Raw genomic sequence first — 25,981 nt, 5'->3', positions numbered from 1 at the left:
TCCCAGTCTTACTCCCATTCATTCACTAACCATGGAATGATAGTCTGAGAGTAGCTTGTGCTTACTTTTATCATTGCTCTAATGGTGGTGAGATTTCAGGTGTGTCCCAGCACAAATGGCTGGGTTACTAATAGGATCAGGGTGAACGGTAGATGCTGGGTGGTTCTTTTCTATAACAAAAACATACATTAAGGAGGGTATTTGACAAACCTCAACCAATTGCCACAAATTATCAAGTCAATCAATATACTATTAAAATTTATGAAGTTTTCTTCAGTGAAACCCTCTGGGAGTTCATCAGAGGTAACTACATTTGAAACATGAAGTTAATGGTGATAAAAAAATATTCTATCAAGTTTCATAGTTTTGGTTAAGTTCAATTATTTGTGTATCTTCCTTCCAGTTCTGAGATTTGTTCAGCAGGCTTGTGGAGCCTAGAGTTAATTTAAATGTTTACATTCTCTTCCCAAATAGGTTTTGGTCCAATGCAAGAACACTTTTTGAAGAAGCATTTGTTGATATGGACTTGACTGTACCATTGAGATAAAGAGCTTTTCAGGCTCATCAGAATATGTAGTTTCACAGCTCAGACTCTAGATAAAGCAACTGCTGGGGGGGTAGTCTTGGAAATAATTCTTTGCTTTGCAATTCCATAAGTATACAGTTTATTATAGTTTCAAAGGGAACTTACCCTCAGGCAGAGATAAAATGTTGGTACCACATCAAAGATTAAAATTAAGCTTTTTAAAATATAGCCACAATAATATGTATGAAAGAAAAGCATTTGAATGGAAATGACTTGAATTTTATTATCTCTGGAAGGAATCTATTAAAATGTGGCTCTTTTTTGAACTCATTAAGACAAGAAAAGCAAAGAAATGGGCTCCATATTATTCAGAGAGATCTGAGATTGTTCTTTCCCCATGGGCACATTTATTTAACACAAATGCACACACACACACATACACATGGGACTATTACATGTATTTCCACAGGAAATACATCTGTGTTACCAGATATTCTTTCAAGACACATGTGTGAATTCATGCATGTTCTGAGTATACACAGATGTAAGGGATCTTTCAACCTTGGCAATAGTATGTCTAGGCAGATTGGTCTCAGTAACCCATACTTATCCAGAGCAATTTCATAGAATCATAGAATCATAGAATCATGGAGTTGGAAGAGACCACAAGGGCCATCCAGTCCAACCCCCTGCCATGCAGGAAATCCAGATCAAAGCATCCCCAACAGATGTCCATCCAGCCTCTGTTTGAAGACCTCCAGGGAAGGAGACTCCACTACACTCCAAGGGAGTGTGTTCCACTTTCAAACAGCCCTTACTGTCAGGAAGTTCTTCCTAATGTTGAGGCGGAATCTCTTTTCCTTCAGCTTGCATCCATTGTTCCGGGTCCTGTTCTCTGGAGCAGCAGAAAACAAGCTTGCTCCCTCCTCAATATGACTTCCTTTCAAATATTTAAACAGGGCTATCATATCACCTCTTCCTTCAAAAGAGGAAGTTTTTGAACAAGTAAGAACAAAAATGTACACACTGTAGAGCTATTATACAATGCTTACTCATTTGTCTAGAATAGTATTCCACAACCCATTTCATCCCCAAAAGCTCTCTCTCATATGTAATGAACTTTGGCTGTTTGCCTCCACCTATGTTCAACTTGTACATTTGTAAATAAACAACTGCTACAAGACAAATGTTACCAAATACAGTTGGCCTTCCATTTGGTAGGGGTTTGGTTCTGCATTCTTCATGGATACCAAAAATTGCAGGACCTCAAGTCCTACTATCATCAATGAATGTTGAGGTGTGCATGGCCATGTCAGCCTGGCTGCATGCACATGCTGCCATTGACAGTAATGGAGTGGGGCCATCCACAGATACTCCAGTCTGTGAATGGCTAGCCCACTGATAGAGAGGGCTGAGTGTACCACAGTCCTCTAGTGATCTTCTTCCAAAGTATGAGTAGATACTGATCCCCTGGAACACTAGTTCTCAAATGGTGGTATGGGACGTCCAGGTGGGCATGAGAGTTGCTCAAGGGAGCCATGAAACTAGAAGACCCTAATCTCTCTTCCTCCTCTTCCTTATATATTTTTGTATATAAAATGTATATATACATTGATTTAAATGTTGAATTTACTTAAATAAAACTGTTCTAATTTCAAGAATATTGTTTCCTTATAAAATGTTAAGATATGAATAAACATGAATGTGTGAATGAAAAGATGTACACTAAATAAAATATTTTTATTTCTGTGCTACGTCGAATCGGGAGGGGAATGTCTGCATGTAGATGTAAAGGGGAGTTCCAAGAGTAAAAAGTTTGAGTACCACTACACTAGCCCTATTCATATATTATGTTTCTCAGTTTAAGTGAACACTTGAGGAGGACCAAATGCTGGTGATGTCCAGTTGCACTCCTCATGTGGAGTGGGATGAACCAAAGAGGACATCATGCAGTTGGGAAGCCTGGAACATGACACTAGGAGAGTATCAGTACAACATAGTTATAGTAGTTTGGCTCAACCCTGTGGAATCTGGCGTTTATAGTTTGGGGAGTTACTTAGAATTCTCTATACTCCCGTGAAATACAGCACTTGAACTCTCTTACCTTAATTCCTTACCAAACTGTAAATACCAAGATTCCAGGGGACAGAGACAGGGCAGTTACAATGGTATCAGATTGAGAGAAGAGGGGATACACTTTAGTTTTCAGGAACTGTTTTTAATGTTGCCTATGTCATTAGCGTGGACTAGGAGAACATTGTGTGCAGTTACAAGAATGTTTTGTCCTATTTTCACCAATTGGTTGATATCAAGTGGCATAGATCCACACAGTGCAAGGTGTGAAGAAGCCCATAGTTTATTTCCTTTGTAGACGTTGATATTACTTGATCTGCAATCAGTCTCATTGTTCTTTTGCACAGAACCAATGAGTCAGTTTCCGTTGTTTGTGTGTAATTTTTTTTTTTTTTGGTTTACTTAAAAAAGGGACCTTTCTAACAGACAGAAAATGGCAAACATAAAAGCCTAATGCAGGAGGTGTGGGCATATATTTTACTTAATAACAGTGGAGTAGACTGCAGATTGACTATGTGACTTTTAGCATTGGGAGGAGGGGATGGTCTAGAAAATAGTTTTTTGTGTGGGTAGACTTAACTGCAGGGTAACAAAGAACTTTCAAAGGACTCCAAAGAATTATTAAAGCAGGCTGTAAGGGGAAAAGGTTGTTAAGGTTGACAGGGCAAATTCATTGCTGGCTCTCCAAATGTTACACTATTATTGTGCCATATGGATACACTAGCAAACTGGGACTTATCTCTTTGAGGTTTTGTGCCTCCAACAAAGGCAAGGACTTTTTCATTTGACTACAGTTTGGGGCTATAATTTGGCAAGCTTTCTTATATAGCACTTAAAAGTTTTTTTCCAGATGTAATAGTACAGAGACTACTTGAGAAATGCAATGTTCTCTGACTAAGAAAGGAGCAGTTAGCTTTGCACAGGACAGGGACATTTGGATCTCAAGAGAAGTTACTTTTCTGTTAATGGAGTTTAAATGTTATTACTTTTGTTGCTCTTTATCCCTAGTCCTCACATGACCAATAAGAAGAGTAGCCTCTGCCTGTTCTGGCATCCCTCATACCATCTTAACTGACGACATCTGTCAGAATGTAGTCCTGTGACTCTAACATTGTCACCACTTTTCTCCTCTCTGATTTTTAACATCCTTGCTTGGTGAAGAAGCCAATGAAGTTTCAAAAGCTTGCATAATGTATTTTGGAATTGGTGCAATAAATGCATCACTGCTTGTGGAGTATGGATTTTGATGTATTTTGCTGTACAGCCTACACATCTACCCATGAACGTTTTCCCCCCAAAGGACAAAGTATATGCTTCTTTTTGACTACTTTATATTTCTTTTACCCTTCTAATCTTGTTAGAGGCATGTGGTCCCTGGCAATTATATAATAATAATAATAATAATAATAATAATAATAATAATTAGGGTTGCCATCTGATAAAAAACTATTATAACTGATTAATCATACAATCTCAATCAATTATATAATTCTTTATATTTAAAAAAAAACCCTATCAAAACAGCCTAATTTCATGTGACTCTTGGCCTAATTTCAAAAGCCTTCAGCAAGGGAACATTTCAGATCAATGGAAAAAGTTATATGAATGTTGAGGTGTGAGTGGCCATGTCAGCCTGGCTGTGTGCACATGTAGCCATTGACAGTAATGGCAGCCTGCTATATGAGAAGGGAGGCAGAAAATGGGAGCAATGGGTATGAAGAGACAAGAGAAGACGTGGGGAAGAGGGAATGTTGGTGTAAATCTTTAGAAAGAATCAAGGGAGTGTCAGAAAGGGAGATAGAAGTGGAAATGTTAGAAAAAAGGAAGGAAGGAAGGAAGGAAGGAAGGGGCATCAGAAAGAGAAAAAGGGATGTAAGGATGAGATAAAATGTGTGTATGGTGACTTGACCACTTTTTGGTACATAGCTTCCTCCCCAAATCTGCTGAAGAAATAAGTCCTTCATTCTAGACCCTGGGTGTTCTGGGGATAATGATCAAAAAATGACATTTCAAAGCTGTGTACTTTTAAAATGATTACCCATCAGCTTTGAGAATGAGAAGTCATTTCACTGAATTGTTACAGCCTAACTGCCTCTCTGTTCCTGCTGTTGAATGACAATCTTATTCATATTCTCTGAGCATTTGTGACCCTCTGTGACCAAGCTAAAGGCTCCACATATAGGAAGGTCTAAAGATGTAAATGAAAGGTCAACAGAATGCATGTATTCTAGGAGTACTAACCTCTCAGGACTAAACAGTAATCTAAAAGTAAAGAAACTTTTGTCAAGCATTCATTGTGAAAATGAAATGTTGAGAGCATTGTGGAATGAAGCAACAATCTAGCACTTTATCTTAGCTGCATGAAATTTCCTCTTCCACATGGCCTCAGCAAGAAACAGATGGTGCTATGGGGGACCAGAGCCTTGCACAGTTATACCATATTGTGTGTTCGGCATAACAAGCAAGAAAAGTTATGTGTTACAGACATGAGAGTCTCTACAGGCTTTGAACTATGGGCATTGAGGAATTTTTTGATGCAATGTCTGGATTCCTAGCTCAGCAGTTAAGATTGGACATATATCATGGAGTCTGTGATAAACAAGCTGTGTCGAGAAGAGCTATTTAGGAAGTGCCAACTTTCAAGAGTGAGTGGACACTATCAGAGATAAGAGGAATAACCGAGTTGTAACAGAAGAAAATACAGCTCTATGCCATAGTGCACTAACCTTTAAACAATTCTATAAGCAAAATGAAATGTTCAAATTTAACAGTAAAAAATTGCAGTTGGAATACAAATGTTTCTGCATGCTATTTGTTAACATAATCCCCAAATTGTATGTAACATTGATGTGGTAGTTTTTTAGTGAAATTGATCCAGTTCTTCCTGAAGAAGAATCATTACAAGAACCAATAACAGTGCATTTTGGACTTGTGCTGCCCCTCCTTCTTTCATGGACTGATGTGAAGCTGCCATTCCTGGCGTGGAGCAAACCATACTTTCCATATTAAGTAGAAAACAGGCAAGATATGGTTTGCAAATAACTTGCCAACAAACCAAGACCACAAACCATGGTTTGATACTGATCTGCAGGCAAGCTGTGACTTGTGCAAAGTATATTTTGGATTATTAGCTTTATTTATAAAGCGCCGTAAATCTACGGATGAAATGGTAAGCTATTTCAAAACACAAAAACATGCATGCAAGGTCTTGCATTTGTTGGCACAGCTCTAGGGAATACAAAGTCTGGGCTTCCGTATATAAACACTCTACGTCTGCTTCTGAGGTATCACTAGATAAACTTACAATTTTATTTTAAACAGTTGGAGCTCCTCAAATATCACCATTATATATGGAGGAGGGCTAGAACTATGCCTATTTTTAGCCATTTTTGACATTAGAGTACATGGCAGGCCAATGAATCTGCAGATAACATTGGAGATGAGATTGATGACTACACACTTCCCCATCAGGATTCAGTATGCAGATCATGGTTGCATATTTCTCATCTTGGCATTCTCTTTGAACTAGTACTTCTAGTAGAGTTAAGCCTTTGATCATTGCTAAACTTAAAAATGTATGTTTGGTTTAATTGGCTTAGCTTATCCAAAAGAGACATGGGCCTCATCGGCACTGCAGAAATAATGCAATTTGGCATCCCTTTAACTGCCATGGTTCAGTGCTGTGTAATTCTGGAATTTATCATTTTGTGAGATATTTTTTCCTTCTCTGTCAGAGAGCTCTGGTGCCATAACAAACTACAGATCTCAGAATTCCTTGGTATTAAGCCATGACAGTTAAAGCGGAGTCAAACTGTATTATTTCTGCAGTGTAGATGAAGCCTTGGTAGTCCAAGAATCTTCTGCTTCATCATACAGCTGCAGTATCCATGGTTTCCTATAGGGAGAATAATTTGCCTGGAGAACATTTTGCTGTTTTTTGCACATATGACGCCCCTTTGTTGTACTGCTGATTCTGTTCCAGAGGATTGTTTCAAACTCCTGGCTGGTTTTACTAAGGTACTGCAAATACCCCTATCATTTCCAATACAGCATGAACACAATCCCACTTATACTTGCCCCACTTGCAGCAGCATCTCCATCATTTGGAAACTGGCTTAAAATTTACAGTAACTCCTGCATTTTATAACCTGGAGTTAAAGTTTGTGTGTTGTGATAAAATATCAGATGGATTCCAGCTGACCCAACCAGCACCCACGTGGTATTAGTTATTTAATCTGTACCCTGCTTTTCAGTCAATATGAGATCCTATAAATCAAAACATAAAAACCTATTTGATATAAACATTTGCAAAACCATTAAACAAGCAATTCTAGTAAAAACACGAAATTAAAACATTTTTAACAAGCCAGGACACAGTAATACATTTAAAAGTATAACTTCTCCTTCATGTGTGCCTTCAAGTTGTTTCTGACTTGTGGTGATGCTAAGGCGAATATATCACAGGGCTTTCTTGGCAAGAATTAGTCAGAGGGAGTTTACCCTTGCCTTTCTCTGAGGGTGAGATAGTGTGACTTGCCCAAGGTCACCCAGTGGGTTTCCATGGCAGAGTGGGGAGTTAAACCCTGGTCTCCAGTGCCCAAACCACTACACTATACTGAATAATACACATCTTTAAAACATTCTTCTCCCACAGTTATGAACAAAAGTCCTGCTTAAATAAAAAGTCCTTTGCCTGAAGGCAGAAACAGGAGATCATCTGAGCCTTGCATGGGGTCGGTGGGGATTCCACAATTTCGGAGCAGCTACCAAGAAGGTGCTCTCCTGGGTTTTCCCCAAATGCACTTAGAATTGTGGCAAGATGGAGAGAAAGACCTCCCCCAAAGATCTTAAAAGTTGAGTAGGCTCATAGAGGAATAGTTTACAATTTATATTTTGGGAAATACTTTCTAAGGCAGCAATACAGTTATTGGGCCAACCCCAAACCTAGCTGTGGGAGAAGGGTATTTTAAAGTGGTATGCTATGCTTTTGTCTGCTCCATGATATCTGTGGTTTTAAAGTGTTCTAACTGAGTGTTTTTAATAGATCTGACAGCAGAGTAACACCTGGGAGAAAATAACGGCCTGTAGATCTAAAACTGTCAACCCCCTCCCCAGTATGATTTTTAACATCTTTGTTTGATGAAGACGCTTCAAAGGCTTGCATGATGCATTTTTTTTGCTTTGGAGCTGGCCCAGTAAAAGTAGAGTTCCTTTGTGGGTTTTTTATTTTGTTGTATTTTACTACATGGCCAACACAGCTACCTCTTAATATGTTTTCTAAGGGCTAAACCACTTCATGTGAAGTCGAAGACTTTCATGGCCAGCATCCATGGTTTTTTGTGAGTTTTTTGGGCTATGTGAAAGAAACTCTTCTAGAACATGGCTACATAGCCCGAAAAACCCACAAAAAACATAAACCACTTTAGTTTCTCTAAAGTAAGTATGAGAACCATGTATCCCTCCAGATGTTTGCTTGAGCTTTCAGTATTTCACCCTTGGCTATGTTGGCTAGGGCTGCTGGAATTTGACGTCCCTCAATATATGGAAGGCCACATGATTCTCATCCCTGGTTCCAAGTTATAATTCTCTGTATATTAACATAAGTATTTTCTCCATCACAACTGAAATAATTCAACCAATAAACCTTAACATTTCCTCTCTAGTAGCCTTTGAGTACTCAGTTACTCCATGAAAGATGCCACATTTGGTGCATCTGTGCTGTGGTTCCGTCTCAACTCAGCTGTGCTGAGAAAAAGGGGTTGTACACTTCGTCTTGTCAGCTTTTGTGTGTAGTGGGGGAAGTTCTTGAGGACTACATCCTTGACAGAAGACTACTGTGGAATTCGCTTCCACAAGATGTGAATGGCCACTAGCTTAAATTACTTTCTTTGGCTTAGATCTGTATGCTATAGATAAATACAACCTCCATGTTCGGAGGCAGTCTTACTTTAAAAACAGACAATGGGTACAAAGAACTGAAGAGATCTGTTTCCTTCATGGTCAGTCTGTGGAGTTCACAAATAAAACTTGCTTGGAAATGGGATGCTGGACTTGCTCAGTCTGTGGTCTGATGCAGCAGGGTTCTAACATTTTTAAATTATTGTTGTGTGTTGTTGGCTATAGAACTTAACCTGGGCTGCAACGGCATGTGGTGGAGGGGAAAAACATATAGAACTGGCACTATTTGTTTTTAATCTATTAGAAAATACAAGGAGGAAAAAAAAAAGGAGTGGCATGATTTAATCTCCACACAGCAACATGGCCATTCTGGAAGCAGGGACAACATGATTATAGTTCTATGTTATTAGTAGAGAATGGCTTTTAAACAAGGCAGATTGAATTAAGCGGCCTAATGGAAATTGCATCCAGAGTAAATAAGAGAAAGCCAGAGCTGCTGGTGAGTGATGTATCTGTCAGTCATTTTCTATTAGAAGAGCAGAAATGTGTGGTTAGCCAGCAAGAGAAGCAAAAACATAAATTAGGATTTGATGGCTAGCTTGTACAAGCTATCTTAATTGGACATTGTGAGAACTATGTTAACTGCCTTTGCCACTGATCAAGTTCAGTCTTCCCAACCATTTTCAATTTTATTTTGGGAGACAGAAGAAGAAGGGAGAAGAGCACAGAGACATAATAAAAGGTGTAAGGCTTTCATACCAATATGTTGTAAATAATAATAAAGGTTTGAAGAATCTTCTGAAAGAGTGTACTATCTTTGTTTAGGTATACGTTAAAGATGTTTTAATTCACTTATGGCATTTTGAGAACTGTTTTAGTACTATTAGATTGCTGTACTATTTTTTTTTGCTGCTTGTTTTACATTATGTTTATGTGTTACACCTTTATACCTTGCCACTGGTTTTATCTTCAGTTTTTATGTGCGGTTTTTATTGTTGTACATTGCTCTGTTCTTTATTTTTAGCTTACCTGCACACTTGCCAGAAAACTTCAGCATCCTCAGAGTTTGGTATCCATTGGGATGGGGGGTTTGTTTTTTTCTGACAAAGATCCCCCCTTTTTTTCCTCATTTGCTGCTCCTCTGATTTCACGTATAATCATAATTTATCTTGAAGGGCTGTTTCTGTTATGTTTTAATAGAAGTGCTTTTAACCCACTTTGAATCCTACTTTGTAGGAGCCCTGGTCGTGCAGTGGTTAAATGCCTGTACTGCAGCCACTCACTCAGAACCATAAGGTTGCGAGTTCAATACCATCAAAAGGGCTCAAGCTTGACTCAGGCTTACCCCATAGACACTGTTAGTTCAGTATGAAGTGGGATATAAATGAAGCTGTTTGTTTGCTTTAAAATAAATATTTTAAATAAAGGGATGAGATACATGAATTAAATGTTCATGTTGTTATGCACAATGATCACACAGAAGGAACTGAAAAACAGATGTGTGTGTGTGTGTATATATATACTTACTACCGCGTATGATGCGGGTGCACTGTACTATTCTAACTGGAGTATGAAATGCTCAACCATTTCTGGCTCTCTCCCTTCTCCCTGTGAGGAATAGGCTGTTTGACTCATCATTATGAGGAAAAGCTGCATTGTTTTTCCTGCCACCATGAACTTCCACATTGGAGGGTGATTGTATACATCAGTCCTGAGAATCACTTGTACCATTAGAAGATAACAGCTACATGGAATGCTTGTCTTATTTAGAAAATGCAATACACAAAGTACGAAGACTTTGTCATGCTAGTGCTGCAGTAAGCTATTTAATAAGAATTGTTGTAATTTGTCACATCTGACTGTTTTGTCTAATGAGCAAATCAGTTCAGGATGTGTCATTTTTTACAGCTTGGGATTATTCAGCAGCGAGGTTTACAGAACCGTTAAGAACAGGGAAAAACATGAGCAATTCTAACATTTGTTATGCAAATCTAGTTTATACAGGCAATGGAAGAGAGATAAAAATATGACTGTTTTAATATGTTTTCTTCTAGTATGGAAGATGGAGCAAAAATGAATCTCATAACCATTTCTGTATGTGCATGTGCTTGCACACAGAAAAACCAACAACCATAAAAGTGAATTAATTTTAGCCGACTCGCTGTTTTGCAGATGATGAGAAATTTGGTCTTATAGGACAGAGCTATGTCAAATTAGACATGACACTTAAAAATGTGAAGTGTTTCTATCTTGCAATTAAAGTTCCTGGATAAGAATTCTGTGCAGATTTGGGAGAATATTTTTTTCTGTTGCAAATGTGTAGACTAACTCCTAGTTCTCAGCATTCCTAAGTGTCAAAGAACATTATGGACAAGTCCAGAAAAGGTGTCTGACAGAATAGTGATACCTTTTATTTCAATAAAAAAGTGCATACTGCCCTTTATCATGGGATTTCAGCATGGCATGCAGATTAAGCAGTATACAATTCAAAACAATTCCAGATTAAAGCATTAAAATAATGTACACAGACTAAAAACACATTACACATGACAACAAGTTAAAATAGCTTAAAAGGCTATAACAATTAAAAACCATGTACATGGATATTTAAAAGTAAATTAAGCTCCAAAGGCTTTTATAAAAATCTACACCTTGACTTCACAATAGGAAAAAAATCAGCATAGGTGACAGTTGGACTTCTAAGCAGAGTGCTGCTATTGAGGTGCCATAGCTGTGAAGGCTGCTCCCATGTCCTCCCACTCCATATTGGGCCCTTCTGGTGGGACACATAGGAGGGCCTCTCTTGCAGATCTCAATCCTTGGACAGGTATATCTAGAAGGTTCTCTTCTGGTCTTGTGAATGAGCTAAAATGCACTGAAATGGCGGGATCCTATTTCCATAGTTACATTTTTTTAAAAATCACCTCTTCTTCTTTTATCGATAACAAATCATTGTACCTGACAAAAACCAATCTGTAATGGCTTCAGATTGCTGATTTTTCAGGGCTAGCCCATGACCCATCACTATCTGAGACAGAACAGCAAACAAACACCCCTCAAAATGGCTTGTCCTAAAAAGAACCATGCATTTTGGCACTTGAGGCAGAAATCTCAGTATTGCTTCTCCCTCTGCCAGCAAGGAGGGAGTAGATTATAATAAATAAAGATCAAGAATTTCTTAGCCTTTCATGATGAGACATTTGCTGCCTGAAAAGGTAAGACTGGTCCTGCAACTCTGTGCCCTGCAAGATGACAATTAGTTATATTGATCGACCTTAGATATGGTATATAGATATAACTGTTGATGTTTGTGGCTTTCATTTCTTTAGGGCAACTTTTGCGTGCCTGCTTGTAACTTCAAAAGAATAGTTGACAGAGAATTAGCTTGCTGGATTCCACACTTTCTTGAAACTAGCTTATGTTATTCACTCTCATGCCCACAGCCCATATAACCTTTTATGAGTATCATTTTAGTCCTGCTAATGTTCTGTGACTGCCATTTTAGTCTTGCTAATGTTTTTCATTATGTAGTGTGCATTTCTTCATCATGTTGTGTGCTCTCTGTCTCTCTTTCTCTCTTGCCTGCATAATCCTGGCTCTTAACTATCACTGGCCCTTTAAAGTTTTGGAAGGGAAAGGAAAGAATAAAGATGAGCCTCTTGTGGTTGATATTTTCATTAGCTCAGGAACATTGCGATGGGGTGAGCAAGATGCTAGAAGCCACATTTGCCCTGACAAAATGAGGATTCATACGCAAGCCCTAAAGAATTCATTCATGATGCAGCCCAATCTTTTATTCATTTTATTTATTTGTATCTTGAGTGGGATTTACCTAGAGTGGTGTAGTGGTTTTCTTGCTGGTCTGTGACTTTGGCAAGCACAGTTCAAATCCCCGCTTAGCCATGGAAATAAACTGAACTACCTTGGGCAAGTCTCACTTTCTCAGCCCCCTTTGACTAATTCTTGCCAAAGAAACCCCATAATAGACTCATCTCAGGGTTGCCATATGTCAGAAATAATTTGAAGGCACACAGCAAAATTAAGATGACAAGTCATGCATTCATCCTCCAGAAGAGGACACAAAAGTGTATGTACAAATGTTCAGATGCACATTTTTTAAAACTACTATAATTTAAATAGAAATGCATTTCACCTCACCATATTGGGGAAGAGTGAGTTGTGTGCCGTATTATACCATTGTCCAGGTATTAGCTATGGATGGGCAAGTTCAAGGTTCCTGCTATCTGTTGTCATGATTATTTATTTTTAAATAGAACATGTCTTCAAACAGAGATCTTTCCTCCAGTGGCTCTTAAAATAAGAAGGTTGCCCTCTTTAAAAAAAAAGAAAAGAAGAAGAACACACTGCATGTAAATGTGCATAGGATTGTAAAGTGTGATAGTAGCCAATCTACACATTGTACAAGTGGCCTTGTAGACTCATGACCATGCAGATGTGGTCAGACTACAACTTGAATCAACCTTAGCCACCACATGCACAGCTAATCACAAAGGCTGGTTGGGGTTTTTTAATCCATTTTGAGGGCCACATACATGTTCCTCATCTCTGTGTTATTCTGGTGGTAACAATTCAGAAAGTGAAGAAAATGGGTTATATAGTTCGCCCTTGACTTTTGCGGGGTTTGCAGTGCAGAAGAAACACCAATATACGATGCTGTTTTAGTTTTGGTTTTGTTTCTTAATCTGAGACAACACTTCTCTAGATCCTCCAGCTTTCTGGAAGAAGTTGGCTATAGAAATGTGCTTGAGGACCTAGAAATGTTTAGAGAGAAAATATTTGTTGTGTCACATATAAGGTAGCATCAGTGATGGCAAATACGGTAATCTGTGAATAATCAAATCCACAAATGCTTAACCCACAGATGTGGAGGGATGTCTGTACTGGTAAATGTACCCACTTCAAGGCTCTCTACATGTAAGAATTAGCACGTGGGACAATTGTTCCAAGCAGCCTCTGCCCAGTGTAGTAATTCATCTCATGCAGGGATTTTTGGAAAAATACACAGTATGTTTATGTATGTTAAAAAGTAACCTTTCAATTCTACCATGTCAGTTTCAACATAATTATATATACTGCTAGCTGAATCTTCAAGGACTGGTCCTTATGTAACCAAAATAGCACCACCTATGCATGAGAAGGAAGTATCAATTGGCCTGAAATAACTTCAGAAAAGAAAAGAAAGCAGGGGATGGGGGCGAAGGATATTTTGGGTTGCAACAATGAAAGAAAAAGCTCTATGACAACTGAACATGGTCAGTAAGAACAGTATATAGAGGCCTAAATCCAGTTATTGGTCCTAACTAGACTAGACTAACTTGATATAAATTCCCTTGATTCAATGCATCTATTCTAGTTGGGACCAGTGGTTGGATTCGGTCCTGAGTGTCTTTTGCAGAGAGGGGAAGAAATGGAGTATTCTGGAGGAGAGGAAAGGTGTTTGTCTGGAATCCTGAATAAGAGCATTCCACACCACCACACTTGTGCAGTATATATGTGGGTCAGATCCATTAAGGCTCTGTGTTTGCCAGCCTTAAGTTTGCTCTTGTTGGCCTACAGGAGGAGGATTTCTTGTATTTTCAAATGTTATTCTGAGAAAAAGATTAAATCTTAAGATTTTGAACTTATTTATTTTCTTAAAATATAAGGGAAGAATGATTAAAAATTGAATACAGAAATCTGCAGGATATCAAAGAAAGTTAAATGTCAGTAGAAACCTCATCAAGTTTAAAACTATGTTTCAAATATATGAGATAACCCACCAACACATATAATCATTGAAATTCGCTGAGCATCTAGAGTTCAGAACAACAACCTTAATTAGTTCTGTTGATTAGAAATGTTTTAATAGCTCATTTTTCAGTAACTTTGTATTTTGTGCAAATGAAACCACTTCTGGACTGGGAGGTCTCTTACTAGAAAAAAAATACAGATATGCTCCAGCCGATAATCTTTTAGAAATGCTTTCTTGAAGTGTAGCTGTGTTAGTCTGTTGAAGCAAAAACAAAAGAGCTGTTAGGAAGACTCCAGTAGCTTGTAAAATGGTAGATTTCTGACCTTGGCTTGTGCAGCCACAGCAAATAAATTAGATTTTGTTTGCTTGTATGCTTTTATGGGGGAACATATTCAGAGCAAACATGCATGCAAAGTTCCAAATGCAGCAAAGCCTTTGGGTTAGAATAATAACAGCCTTATAGCAGAATCCCTTGCAATAGTGCCATATTTTCGGAACTGTTCACTTCTTCAGAGTAGGGAGGTAACACTGCTTAGGTGAGTAGGCTACTCTGTATAAAATCGCAGTGACAATCATAAAGGGCAATTTTTTTTGTGAAAAGGAAAAAAAAAACAGATTTGTTTTTATTTCCTCCCATAACTTAAGATTCCAGATGTTTTGGGCCACAAAATAGCCATGGTGGTTGAGGATCACAGAATCAGCAGTTCAACAAATCTAGTTAGCTTCAGATTGGGAAAAGGTTGCTTGTAGCTTGCTAACATTACTTGTTTCTAAAACTCAAATAGTCACTGTGGTGAAGCTTGCTACAGACTGGGTCTATGCACATGAAGGGGGTAGTCTTCTCTATAGTAGTTACAATAGAAATTAGTCCCTGAATTAGTTACTGGTTCCAGAAAGGAAGTTCCCATTGTCACACAGGCACAAATGTATGCTGGCCTTCATTTCAGTTTTTGCTGGATTTTAGATTGAACTTTAAAAGGATCTATCCAAGGTGCTGGACCTACTTGGGAGGGATAGAGTTCATCACCTTTTAAGTTCAAAGTAAAATCCTGATTCACTGTCTCACTAATGTGGGAAAGGGTTTAATCTCCCCAGTACAGTTCCCATCCACTCTCTTCCCAGGTGGATATTAATTAATTGAAGCTGGCCAATTAACATCCTCCTATGATGTTAATAGGAAAATAGAAAGAGATCTTTCCTGTGGTTATTGCTTACTGTTTCTTTTAAAATAATTATTTTTAAATAATTAGATGGACATTTAAACATCCTTATTTTGTTTTTAAGGATCATTTACAGATTTACAGTCATCCCTCCATATCCATGGATTTTTTTAATCCACAGATTCAACCATCCATGGCTTGGAAATATTTTCAAAAATATAAATTCCAAAAAGCAAACCTTGATTTTGTCATTTTATATAAAGAATACAATTTTAATACCCCACTATATTTAGTAGGACTTGAGCATCCACAGGTTATGGTATCCACTGGGTGTGTGTGTGTCCTAAAACCAGACCCCAGCAGATACCAAGGGTTCACTGTTACCAGCAGAAGTGACTGTAAGCTATAGAATATTGACAGGGTGTGTAGCACAGGCACTATGCAGCAGTAATGTGAGATTTATTCTTTAAAAAATCTAATGATCTTCAGCTGTATTAGACTACAATACAGCCATGCCAGCAGGGGATGATGGGAGTTGTAGTCCAACACATCTGGTTAAGCATCAAGTTGTAAAAGGCTGTTTCAGTGTGCTGCTCAATAGTGTTCATCCTATTTGGGGGATTGAATTCTGCATCTTGAATAGTGCCCATAAAATCTGGAATAAAACCCAAAGCCACTGGGATCCACCATCATGTGGTACCCAAAATTTCCTGCATTCCCACACACAATTACTGAGAATCATTTCCTTTTCAATCTCTGCCAAGTAAAAATGAAACAGATAGAAGCATCTAGCTGTCAGTCAGGGGCCAACTGGGAAATGCATTGCTTTCCAAACAGTTGAACAAGAATGTGGCATAACAGTGCAAGCACAGCAGCTTGCAGGGTGGGGTGGGGTGGAAAGGATACATTTGAACATTCTTGAACAAACAGCTAGACATGGTTTGATCTCAAAGCATGTAGTTTATTTGGTTAATTATTTTACCTCTTTGTGACAAATTCTTTGTTCTATCTGCAGGTGAAATTAATGATAATATTTACTGAAAATAATCCTTCCTGTCTTGTCTCTTGCAGTCTGTTATTTATTGAACAACAGCTTTAGTCCAGACCTGTGCAATGAAGATGGATTAACTGCACTGCATCAGGTAAGTATTTAGGAAAGCTGAAATGTGACATCAGAACAGGGTCAAATGAAGGAAATGTCCACACAGCAAGTTTCCAGGCTGCCCATGCTTGAAATAAAAGAAAACTGCTGAAAGCATTTGCCTAGTGCTCTGGAAAGCATCTAGGATGAGCTCCTCACTAATTGGAATCAACCAGGTTATATTTTCCTTGTTATGGCCCTTTTAAAGAGTTTGTGAGGAAGATAAGGGCAGTTGTAGATCCTAATTCTAGCTAGGAAGATGGTGAACCATCCTCTTCCTTTAATAGTAAGCCAAAATAATTGCTTTAAAAAAATTATTCTAACCAAAGAGAAAACTGTTGGTCATGCCTCGTTCAGCCACGATAGTGAATGCAGGCATTACTGAGCTTATGGCTTAATTTATGGAGACAAAGGGCACAGTTATAGTGCTGTGGTTCCACTATAACTGTCATGGTTCCATCTTATGGGATCCTGGGTTTTGCAGTTTAGAGAAGGATATTTAGAATTCTCTGGCAGTAAGCTCTAGTGCCTCACCAGACTACAAACCCTAGGATCCTACTGGATATTACCGTGGCAGTTAAAAATGAAATCGTAGTGCTATAACTGAGCAGTGTGAAAGGGCTCTATATGTCTTCAGTCAGCTGGAGAGTGTGGAAACTAAAAAGAAGGCTCCTGGAATTTGCGCAATGTCCATGTTCCTGATTTCTCAGATCCTCTTTCCTATAAGCAACGGGCATATAGTAGTTGGAGAAGATGACAGCATCTCTCACAATTCATGACAGTTCATCATGCTGGCTGGTCTCTTAAGGCACCTGTACTTAAAACTATCTGAAGAGAGCAAAGTTACATATTAGGAGGCAGATTATTCGAAGCTATATGCTTAACATGGGAAGAAAATAAATCTGGACACTGTTACCTTGTCTGATTTTCCTTGACATTCTGAAATCAAATGGCTGCTTCTGGGCATTTGGGGCAGGAGGAGGTACCATCTGGCAGCCTCTTTCCTGAGCACTGAGAAGGTAGGCGGTAGCATAACAGAGAGAGGGTTGTTATGCTGATTCTGAAGGCGGATAACATCACCCAAAGTTCATTCTTCCTGAGTCAGTATTGTAAATGTGACTATTGATGGATGGTGGCTGAAGCTCAGATTATTCTGCAAATGAGCATTCTTTCTTTGGCACTGGATAGATGTTTGTTTTAACATGCAAACTAGCTTCTAGAACATGAAATACTTCTTTTTAACAGATATTTGTTTGTTAGTCCCTGTGACAAAGAAAAAAACATGTTTTGCTTGGTGACAGAACTTTTTACTGCCATCACAGATGAAAAAAGAGACTGTGTTTAGCAGTCACTTGGGAAAGTGACTGCTGGGGAACTTTAGGAAAAATAGCTAGGCTCTGTAAGATGATTGATGCATTTACTAGGTCAACAGTAATGGGCAACTTATGGCTCTACCAATGCTGTTGGATTACAACTTCCATTGGCACCAATCAGCATGGCAAGTGGTAAAGAACCATGGAAGATTGAGGCCAATAATATTTACAGGGCCACAAGTTGCCCATTCCAGCCTTAAAACATTGTTCTTTACTAATAATGAAACATATTATATCTATAGTTCTGTAGGGTGGTACAAGCGGAAACTGTTCTGTCTTTATATATCCATGAGAAAAGTATGGACTTTCTTCTGTTGCTAGGATTTGACATTAAGCTTTTAAAAAGAGACAAGGGCTAGTTGTTGTTGTTTTTAAATGCATACTTATATTTAAAGAAATTCCTAAGAATAGTGCTGAATGACAAATCACCACATGATGCATGGCAATATTAAGAATTTATATTATGCATTTTCCTGGGGGCATTTTTGCCCAGTATCCCAGTGACCTGACCAGTAACACATTTGTGCCATATTATTATTGTATTGTGACTATGCTAGTCTCCTGGGAAACTTACCACAGGCCAGCAGCTGATATCTTGTGGACTTCAATTTTGAGTAGCATTATTGCAGAGCAGTCCTTGCCTATCATTTTTTGATCACTAGTCAGATTTATAGTTTTTTGTGGGGTTTTCAGGCTATGTGGCCATGTTCTAGTCAGATTGATTTTGGCAGGAACTGGTTTTCCAGGATTGTCCCCTGGAAAAAAAAAGTTTTTAAAAGCTGCAACAAGTGATGCTGCTATAGGAAAGGTGGACAAAATACAGACCCTCAAAACTGTTTTTGTAGCTCATGATCCCACTAGATTCAATTGACATTCCTTTTATCTGCAGAATGGGTGAATTGCCTCTGCTGGGAGCATCCAGGTATAATAACTTGCCATTTTAACAGGTTGCAGGTGTATTTCCTGAAATGTGAACATCAAAATTTACCCATTTTTCAAAACCAGGAGTAGGTTTTTACCAAGTCCCTTTTCAGTTTTGGGAGTATATTTGGAAATCTATGTATCCCTTAGAGCATCCTGGAGTTATCCAACCCTGTGCTATATGTGTACAACCTTTTTTTGGTGGGACCATTACAGACACCTACTGGATAGTATTCATGCAGAGCAGCACACTTTTTGCTTCTTCACCTTATCCTTAGCCAGTGCCTAAAGCTTGCCCCTAAAAGAAACTTATGCTGTCCTTTCTGTGAAATGGAGGTGATTATAATTTCCCTGTTCTGCCAAAATTATACATCTTCTGAATATTGAAAAGCAAATGCAGTCAATTTTTAGGAAAATAGAGGAACATGCTCCCCCTAATCTCCATGAGGTGATGGTCATTTCCAACTCTCTATTTCACTTCTATAGTTAACAAGCTACTAATGGCAGATCAAGGGGCAGAAAAGTGGAAGCCACTTTTCAAGAGAAAGAATGTTCAAGAGAAAGAATAATTTGTTCATAGTCCAACTTAACTTTGTTGGATTTGATTCCTCAACAGTGCTGCATAGATAACTATGAGGAGATAGTTAAGCTTCTTCTGAACCATGGGGCCGATGTTAATGCAAAGGACAATGAACTGTGGACTCCTCTGCATGCAGCTGCAACATGTGGACATATCAATCTGGTGAAGATCCTAATTCAGCAGTAGGTGATACTTTTGAAACTTTGTGTTTTCTTTTGGGGCTAGCCTTTTGTGGAATATTCTGGACACTGTCTAGGGATCTCTGTGCTTGTTCATATTTGGTAAATTCCTGTGTTTTGGCTACACCAAGAGCATCTCGAATAGCAAGGCTAGCAAATTTCTTTCAACCTGAAGGCCAAATTCCATTTCAGATAAAACCTTGAGGGCTGAATTGCACCCAAGCTACCTTAAATGCTGTGATGGGAGAAAGGCAGGATATTCATTAATTAATTAAAGGTTAGCTGCTTTGATTGTTTTTATTACAGAAAAGCAGGATACAAATAAAAACAAATAAAATTTATTTATTATTTTATAAAATGCATATACAATTGGCTCCCTGTATCAGTAGACTAGTCAGCTGTGGGCAGGAGCATCTGTGGGTGGCTTCACTCCATTATTGTCAATGGTGGCATGTGCATGCACTGCGCTGATGTGGCCAAACACACATTGGTGTCCGTTGACAATAATGAGAATTGAGGTACTGCAAATTTTAGGAGCAAGCCGAAAGGAGGCAAGCTCCATGTGCTCTAAGAAGGTAAACTGTGAGCACATAGAGCTTGTCTCCTTTTGGTTTGCTGCTTTGTTACATGCTTTCAGTTCCTTATTTATCTTGCAGATTTTAGGACTACTGAACTGGCATATTTAACTTAAAACTCACTAGTAATTAAGCAATATCTTATTAACGGTAAACTCCTGTGAATAGCTTACTACAGGACAATTACAGGATGATTACAGGTTATTAATGGGATAAGTAAGGGATGAGCATAATGTCATGTGATAATCTTTGTGCATTCCGTTTCTCTCCCGTTTCTTATCCCCTTGTGATAAGTCTTTCCTAGTGACTGCAGTGATGCTTCTTCAGATGTCTTGAAGGTTTTAAATGAAACAATTAGAAACAGACTGAGTATGTAGTCTTGCTTTCTCCCTTTACAACACACAGACAGGCATGAAGATTTTTTAAAAAAAACAATAGAAATTTGATCTCCACAATTCTGCATATATAAATGTTTAATTACAGCCTACCTCAGCAGACTGTTGGGAAGATACAGCTGGTGGTGATGACCTTATATACAGTACATTGCCCTAAACTCCTGGGAGGGCAGATGTGATAAGACAAATTCTACTTGGCTTGTTCCTCAGTAATAGGAATGCTGTAGCTTTTGTCTCTCCAAGATAGGAATCAATCTCTTTGGATTGCCCTTGGGGTCTGGTGTTTTGCTCAAGGGTTGGCTGGGGAGGAGTCATAGGTTGACATCTGGGCCGCACCTAGACCCACATCAGGTTGCCCCCTGCTTTTGTTGCTCAGCCCCAGGCTTTAAACATTTAAATAGGTTCCAGGTCAATAAAGATGGCCCTGGTTTTGTGTCTGATCTCATTATTTTATGGTTGGTCAACAAAACATAATGTCTCATTACAGCCTACCTCAGCAGACTGTTGGGAAGATACAGCTGGTGGTGAGGACCATATATATATTGTCCTAAACTTCTGGAAGGACAAGGGAATACAAATGTGAAAAAACAAATAATCCCTACTTGGCTGGTGCCTCAGTAATAAGAATGCTGTAGTCTTTGTCCTGTGTCAAGTTGACTGTACCAGAAGGGGCCATGGGGTACATTTTATTTTGTTTTGTTTTGTTGCAGAATGCAACACAGCATGTGGTTGTTCCAATCAAAGTATCATTCTGAAAGAAGGCTTTCAGATCAAAGAGCCTGTTTAAATACAGAATCAAAAGGCTTCAGTGTCAGAACATGGAGCCCAGAGAGACCTGTAGAAGTAGCAGCAGCACAAAGGATGTTTGATCCCGTTCTTTGTTTGCTGATTTAGACAGACTCTATAAAAATAGCTGGTTAGTATGTTTTACATTGTAATTTCCTCCGTTCTCATGGGGAAGAAAAATGAACATGAATATCAATGCAAGCAATTGCTTGGTCTCCACTTCAAAGGCTGTAAATGTCAAGGCAGACTGAGTTTAACCTGTATTAGAATATTATTTTCATGTCAAGGCTACATGTGGTTCAGAATGAAGAATGTGGGAGTTCTATCAACCTTGGTACCTTTCATAAAGTAACTACAGTACTAGGATGGGATGATTAAAAGAGAAATGAGAGCATGGGAACAATGAAAGCATGTTTGTCCAATGCACAGCTTTCTGGAAGTTGAAGTCCAAAACATTTGGAAGAACAAAGTTTGGGAATCCTGTTCTAGTCTAATGCCTTTCTTTCTGTCTTAACACCATTAGAGCCATGCTTTGTCTGGAATGCAAAAGAAAGCCTTCTCAGTGGCTTCTCCCAGTGTTTGGAACTCCATCTTCACTGGCAAAGTTTTTATTAGGATAGGCTTTTGGCTTTTAAGAAGTTTTTTGCATTATCTTTTAACTTGTTGATAATGTTACTTTCTTTTTTCACTTATATATTTTTAACTTGTATGCATGTATGCTTTAGCTACAAATTTATATTTTATCTTATGCTTTAGGGATGCTGATAACCTTGTGTTCAAATGCAGGGTGTGATTGTAGTACATAAATGTTGACTGAATTAAATCCACATAATGTGTCAGGCCTCACCCAGGCTTCAAAACTAGGCACAATGTGGAGTATGGGGTTGGGGGTATTTTTGTAAGCAAACAAAGAATCCACTGAGACAGTTTACTTATTTGAAATTTAGATGGTAGTATGATTCCAGAGATGGTAAGTCTCCTATTTTGCCCTTGAGAAATTAACCAGATTCCCAGCACAAAGCCTCAGCACCTTGTGAAGGTTTTAAGCAGAGAGAGGGAGAGAGAGTCCAAGCTCACCAAGGCATCAGTGGAAAAGCAGAGTTAGTCTAGTCTGGTCCAGGTCATTCATGAGTCAGTAATCGGTCCAGAAAAGCAGTCCAAAAATAATCTAAAAGAATAGAGGCCAGGCAGAGTTCAAGACAACAGGCAATGAGTCAAAGAACATGGCAATAACGTGGCTTTTTCCCAAGGAAAAGGATGGTTGTCAGCCATACTTTACTGAGAGAGTTGCTGGCTTATTTACAGTCTTGCAGTCATGCTCTCTATTAGCAGCGTGCTTCTTATTTAAATGCTTTTTTAAAATGCATGGCTTTCTTCTTGCAGTGGGGCAGACTTGCTGGCAGTGAACGCAGATGGCAACATGCCATATGACCTCTGTGAGGATGAACCAACTCTAGACGTCATTGAGACTTGCATGGCATACCAGGGTAAGACAGGGTATGAGAATCGGAGCTTAAAGTACGGGATCTTGGGGTTCGCTTGCATTTTTCTACCATCAGAACTGGTTTTGAACTAGAAAGGTAAACACCTAGACATGGATAGGCAACTGCCACAGGTACAGAACCAATTTACTGCTCCTGGGGTCACGTAGATTGCTAGAAAAAGAAAATAAAGATAAAAGTCCACTTTGGGTTTTGACTTTTTAAAAAAGTTGAACAGTACAAGGGGGGTGCTGCAGCCTATTTAAAAGGTGAGTTGCTGCTGCTCTAAAGTCACTTTGGGGAATACAGAAAAAAACCAGTTCTTAGAGCTTGATGGCTACTACAGTAGCCTTGGAAGGGGCTTTGTCTACTCTGATGTAGGAGTCAGGCATGAAAACTGCAGTCCTGTATATACTTTCAGGAAATTTCCATGGAGCCACAGTAATTCAGTAATAAGTACCATTTGTAACTTCCCAGTTATTCTGCTGAAATGCACTAAATACCCTAAATGCCCCAGATCCTGTCTGATCTTGGAAGCTAAGTTGGATAATCCCTGGTTAATAGTTGGATGGGAGGCCATCAACGAATAGGTGCTTTAGGCTATATTTCAGAGGAAGGAATTGGCAAAACTATCTCTTCCTTGCCTAAGGAAACCCTATGAAATTCATTGGGTTGTCAAAAGCTGACAGGTGACTTGAAGGCACAGACACATTGCCCATGAAGATGACTTGGAAGCTGCAGCTAGTGCAAAATGCAATGGCTCAATAAGTATCTCTTATCCAAAAATGCAAAGTGCTCTAAAATCCAAAACACTTTTCATGGGTGGCTAAGATAGGGACACCTTTGCTTTCTGATGGCTTAGTGGTCACAAACTTTGTTTCAAGCACAATAATAAAATACTGTATAAAATTTCCTTCAGGCTCTGTGTATAAGGTGTATATGAAACATAAATGCACTTTCTGTTTAGACTTTGGTCCCATTTCCAAGATATCTCATTAAGTATATGCAAATATTTCAATACTGGGGGGAAATCTGAAAGACTTCTGGTCTGAAGCATTTTGAATAAGAGATATTCAAGCTGTAGAATGATGATAAAGGAATTGCACTGGCTGCCAATATGTTTCTGGTCTGAATTCAAGATGTTTGTGATGACATTCAAAGTCTTGCATAGTTTGGGAGCTTAATACTTGAGGGAGTACCTCTTCCTATATGTATTTGTTTCAGGACGGAGGTCTTCTGGGAAGGAGGGTCATCCTCTATGTCCCACCACTGAGGTCAATATACTACTGTGTGAGGACATAGGAGAAGTACCCCAGTTGTGGAATACCCTCCCCTTGATGGCCCAATTGGCACAAAAACTAGTGTTTGTATATATTATACATTCAGAAGTCTATCAAAGCCTTTGTATCTCACTGATTTATTTCAAAATGTTAAGGCAGATTTAAAAACTTTTAATCTTCTAAACCTATTTTTAGTTTGTATTTAATATGTTTTAGTCTAATTGAATTATTTTTATTGTTCAAAATTGTTTTTTTAAACATATATATGTTTTAATAAATGAATCAAAATAATTTTGAGTAGTTATGAATAGGATTACACTTTTAAGTTACCCTTCCACATCCATGAAACGATGTAAGCATAAGGCATTGCAGGAGTTGACCAAGCGTGTTCTGCATGTGATACTCCAGGGCCATTGCAAAGGCCTACAGGGGGCCTAAGTGCCTCTTTTTTCGTTGCAAAATTATATATGTATATGTTGTTAAAAAATCCAGGGAGGCTTGAAGCATGGTGAAAATGTAATAGAGGGGGCATTTGTGGGCAAAAATGTGTTTTTGCAAGGTATGCAGTGGAGCAAGTGCTGCCCTCCATCTCTCAGAGGTCTAATGTGGGCCTATAACCTTCCATAGCTGCCCATCCATGAAGTGTTGCTATTCAGCTATGAATTTTCTGAACCAAATGTCTGTTTTGATTACTGATTTTGCACTAAGATGCTGAGCAATAGAAAGCTGCTTCTCCAAGCAACTGGGGAAGAAGCTGCTTCTCAGGCCTGTGCTCTGATGCACACCAGAGCTTCAGGCTTATGGCTACAATTCATTTACATGCAGCCATTTAGCCATTCCATCCACTATTTATACAGATTGTGCTGCACATCCAACCAGGGTCAAGTTTCAGGAATTCCAATGCTTATCTTCAGGTTCAAGTTCCCTAGAAGGTATTCACTTTGGTATTGATATAAGGTTTCTTCAACACATGCACCAGTCCTGATGTTGTTTTTCTAAATTATTTTGTAAAAGGGGATTTTGGAACAGAAAAGCAGTGGGATGGGGTGCTCAACCCTTTCCTCATTTCTTGTTTTGCTCCCCCCATCCCCAGTCTGGCTTTCTCCACCATGGAATAAAAAGCATGTGTTTATGTGGGAAAACATTCCTCTTCAAGCAGTCTTCTTTAACATAAGGGCTACACCACAGCTTTAGTGTATACATTTCAACATAAGCCAGCCAAACAATTTTCCTATAAAAACAAATGTAACTGCATGCTGTCCCTAACAGTCTGATTTCTCACCAACCCGCAAAAAGTTATTTTCACTGTCATCTCCTCTTGTTCACTGCAGGCATCACACAAGAGAAAATCAATGAGACACGAGCAGCCCCAGAACAAACAATGGTTGATGATATCACAGAGCTGATAGCAACTGGGCAAGAACTGAACAGAATGGATGCTCAAGGTGCTACTTTGGTGAGACACATTCCACTGTATTTCTGTAGCTAAAGGGATCTGAAGCTGGCTGCTTTTGAATATAAGACTTGCAAATCTTCAAGATTTTTGACATTTGGGGGTTTTTTTGGTGGGGGGAGGGGAAGTGTAAGTTCTTGAAATGACAATAGTTCCAGTCAGTACTTTTTAAAACAGAAGAATATTGTGTCCCATAGTTTGTGTGGTCACACAAACACAAACATTTTGCTTCACTTCTCCTCTCTTAAATCAACCAAAATGTTCATGAGAACTCCAAGGTTGCTTCTATGTTTCATGGTGGGAGCAAGCTTGTTTGTCAAGTCCACAGTAAATAATGTCCAACCAACACCTTTCCTAACCTTTCCTTAGTGTACAGTTCCGCTGCCTCCTTGGTTATCATTAGCTGTG

General features: G+C 38.8%; 1 protein-coding gene across 2 annotated transcripts in view; it reads left to right on the top strand.

Moving 5' to 3' along the window:
* PPP1R16B (protein phosphatase 1 regulatory subunit 16B) overlaps positions 1-25,981 on the top strand; it is a 166,385-nt gene that overhangs the window by 125,240 nt on the left and 15,164 nt on the right. For both annotated transcript variants that reach the window (XM_089518527.1, XM_089518526.1), the window contains exons 3-6: positions 16,481-16,551; positions 19,461-19,606; positions 22,743-22,846; positions 25,452-25,576. In XM_089518527.1, coding sequence (XP_089374653.1) covers positions 16,481-16,551; positions 19,461-19,606; positions 22,743-22,846; positions 25,452-25,576 — 446 coding nt within the window. The remainder of the gene's footprint in view (positions 1-16,480; positions 16,552-19,460; positions 19,607-22,742; positions 22,847-25,451; positions 25,577-25,981) is intronic.

Source organism: Sceloporus occidentalis, unplaced genomic scaffold (genome assembly GCF_023333645.1).
Source record: "Sceloporus occidentalis isolate IW3139 unplaced genomic scaffold, rSceOcc1.0.p SCAF_3, whole genome shotgun sequence".
Taxonomy (NCBI): Eukaryota; Metazoa; Chordata; class Lepidosauria; order Squamata; family Phrynosomatidae; genus Sceloporus; species Sceloporus occidentalis.
This window is presented reverse-complemented; position numbering and strand designations above follow the sequence as displayed.